This window comes from Cariama cristata, unplaced genomic scaffold, assembly GCF_000690535.1.
Source record: "Cariama cristata isolate BGI_N322 unplaced genomic scaffold, ASM69053v1 scaffold35506, whole genome shotgun sequence".
Classification (NCBI taxonomy): domain Eukaryota; kingdom Metazoa; phylum Chordata; class Aves; order Cariamiformes; family Cariamidae; genus Cariama; species Cariama cristata.
The window spans coordinates 1-2,414 of record NW_009623306.1 but is presented as its reverse complement, the minus strand read 5'-3'; the positions used below and the strand labels follow the sequence as shown (position 1 = coordinate 2,414).

Genomic DNA, 2,414 nt, shown 5'->3' with positions numbered 1-2,414 from the left:
GTGAGTGGGTGTGTGTGTGGGGGGGTGGGGGGGGTTGATGAAAAATGTATCTTGAGAATTGATCAGTCTTTCTCACTTTTTATTTACATTTCTTTGAGGGGTTTGTTAGTTGATTTCTCTACAGTAGAGTATTAGTCAATGAATTCCATACTTCCATGTTATCTTCATATTGAAGTAGAGGAATTTTTTTTTTTATTCTAAATTTATTTTAGCTTCCAAAGCAAGGAGGACTGCAGCTTTTGACATAAACTTCGGAATGGTGATCATAGAAATTCTTTAGTTAATTATATGTAAAGAGCACATAAAATAGAAGCATAATAAAGAATTCAAGAAAACGTTCATGTTAAATACCATGTCTTTTCTTTAAAACATATTATTTATGCATTTTCTGTAATACTGTTATCACATCCTTTGTGTTTCACCTGTAAATGGTATTTACCTTTAGTACTTTATAGTGTTAATAATAATTTTGCTGAAAATGAAGGATGAACAAATTTTAAGCTTCTGCAGCTTGCTCTGCCCATACTATTGTACTGATACAATTTTTCAATCAGGGTTTAAATTTTTCACCAAAATCACTAATTTGATACCTGACCACTTATTTTAGGAGTTTGAAGCTTAAACTTTTATGTAAGAAGTCCCCTAGATTTTTGGGACCCCAGGAAATTGAAAGATGCAGAAAACCACAGCATAAGTATTTCTTAATACTATTTGTCAGCTTTTGTGGCCTTAGGTTTTTACCAAATGGGACAATAACTTTTATAGCTGTTGAGAAGAAGTGGGGACAATAAACCTTTGGGGGGGGGGGAGAGAGATTTCAACCTAAAATAGGGTACTTTCTTCCTGATGGACAGTCAAAAAACTGGAGTGCTGACCGGTCAATTAGTGATTCAGAATAACTTTGCTCTTCATCTTTTTAAGTCTGTCTGCACCTGTCAAAGAAATGGTATCTTTCCTAAGAAGGAAGATCTTTCAAATCATAAGTTAAAACTGCGGAAATTCAGGAATTTTTTTTTTAATAGCATCTAGTGGCCAACTAGGAGAACCACAGATGTGATTAATTATTAGCCCAATTGAAGGATTGTAGCATGAAGTCTATTTGAATTTCGTTTACCTCTTCACTTTTGGTCATTTCTAATGCTAGATTTGTAGAAGAAATGTTTTTATCCACATGAGCAGTCAGCCAATATGGATGTAATTAATTCAGTTGGTTTTCCTGGCATTGTTATGCAGAAAGTTCCATGCTGGCTGATTGTTGAAGGATATGGTGAATTGACAAGGGCTTCAAGCAGGAAAATCAGGTTGCATTTCTGACTCTGCTGCTGATCAGCTTTGGCAAGGTTGTATAACTTCTGTGAAGGTAACTTCTGTCATCTTCCAAGAAGCAGTATTATTCCTTATTGTGGAAGAAAGTATACAAATGAATGAACACTCTTTTTATTCTTTAAGATTCAAAATCACAAATATTCTTTTACAGAGTACTGGCAGTACCCTTCATACTTTGTCTCAGCATACCAGGTAAGAATTCAGTATGATTATTCTGTTTTACTGTTAATAAATAAAAGAAATTAAATCCTTTTCTTGTTAATTTTCACACATTTATTTTTCCTTGTAGATATGTTACAACTTGTGCTTTTGCACCATGTAGTCCCTTACTTGCCACAGGTTCAATGGATAAAACTGTGAACATATGGCAGTTTGACCTTAAGCAACCCTGTGCAGGTTAGTGTGTGAATTATTTGTAATCTGTTCTTTAAATTTAAAGCACGATATTGTTGAACACCTTCTGAAGATGCAAAAAATCCACTTTTTCTTACATGCGGTTACTTTGCAACCTCAGCATTATGTGCACAGTATTTATCTTTTCTCCAAATTGTTCTTATTAATGTCCTACAGAGGTATTCTCTCTTTGTCTTTTAAAGAAAAGATATACAAGAAGTATTTTTAATTTTATTAATCTACTGTATCTTCTTTTCTGATATTTGCCATTTCTTACTTTCTGGATGGCATTTAAGAGATTAATATTATTCCCAGAGCGCTGAAAGACTTTTCAGGCAGGTGTCATTGGCGATGAGTTAAACAGAAAATACGATAATTGCAAACATAATTGCCAACAAGAAATACAGCTTACCAGTTATTATAGGTGAAAAACCCAGGATAATTAATGTTACAAAATATATCAGCACCTAAAGTATGTGGAACAAAGGCACGCAGATCTTTGTTCAAAGCAGAAGACTAAGTCTGGACTTTCGTCTACTTTTCTAAGGAGGTGTGAGACTTGGTTTCAGTGTCTGCTGGTGCTTTTCTGTCTTCTAGTTCAATTCAGATTTGACAGAAGTGTAGGCATCTGAGAGGTTAAATTCCTCTAAACTGAAAATTGATGAGTAGAAGACAAACCCAAATTTTTGCCCCTT

The 2,414-nt window shown here is 34.3% G+C and overlaps 1 protein-coding gene across 1 annotated transcript in view; it reads left to right on the top strand.

The window, feature by feature from the left end:
* WDSUB1 (WD repeat, sterile alpha motif and U-box domain containing 1) overlaps nucleotides 1-1,727 on the top strand; it is a 13,489-nt gene extending 11,762 nt beyond the window's left edge. Inside the window, exons 6-7 of the mRNA XM_009702677.1 lie at nucleotides 1,478-1,518; nucleotides 1,616-1,727. Of these exons, the coding sequence (XP_009700979.1) occupies nucleotides 1,478-1,518; nucleotides 1,616-1,727 (153 nt within the window). The remainder of the gene's footprint in view (nucleotides 1-1,477; nucleotides 1,519-1,615) is intronic.
* The last annotated feature ends 687 nt before the right edge of the window (nucleotides 1,728-2,414 follow it).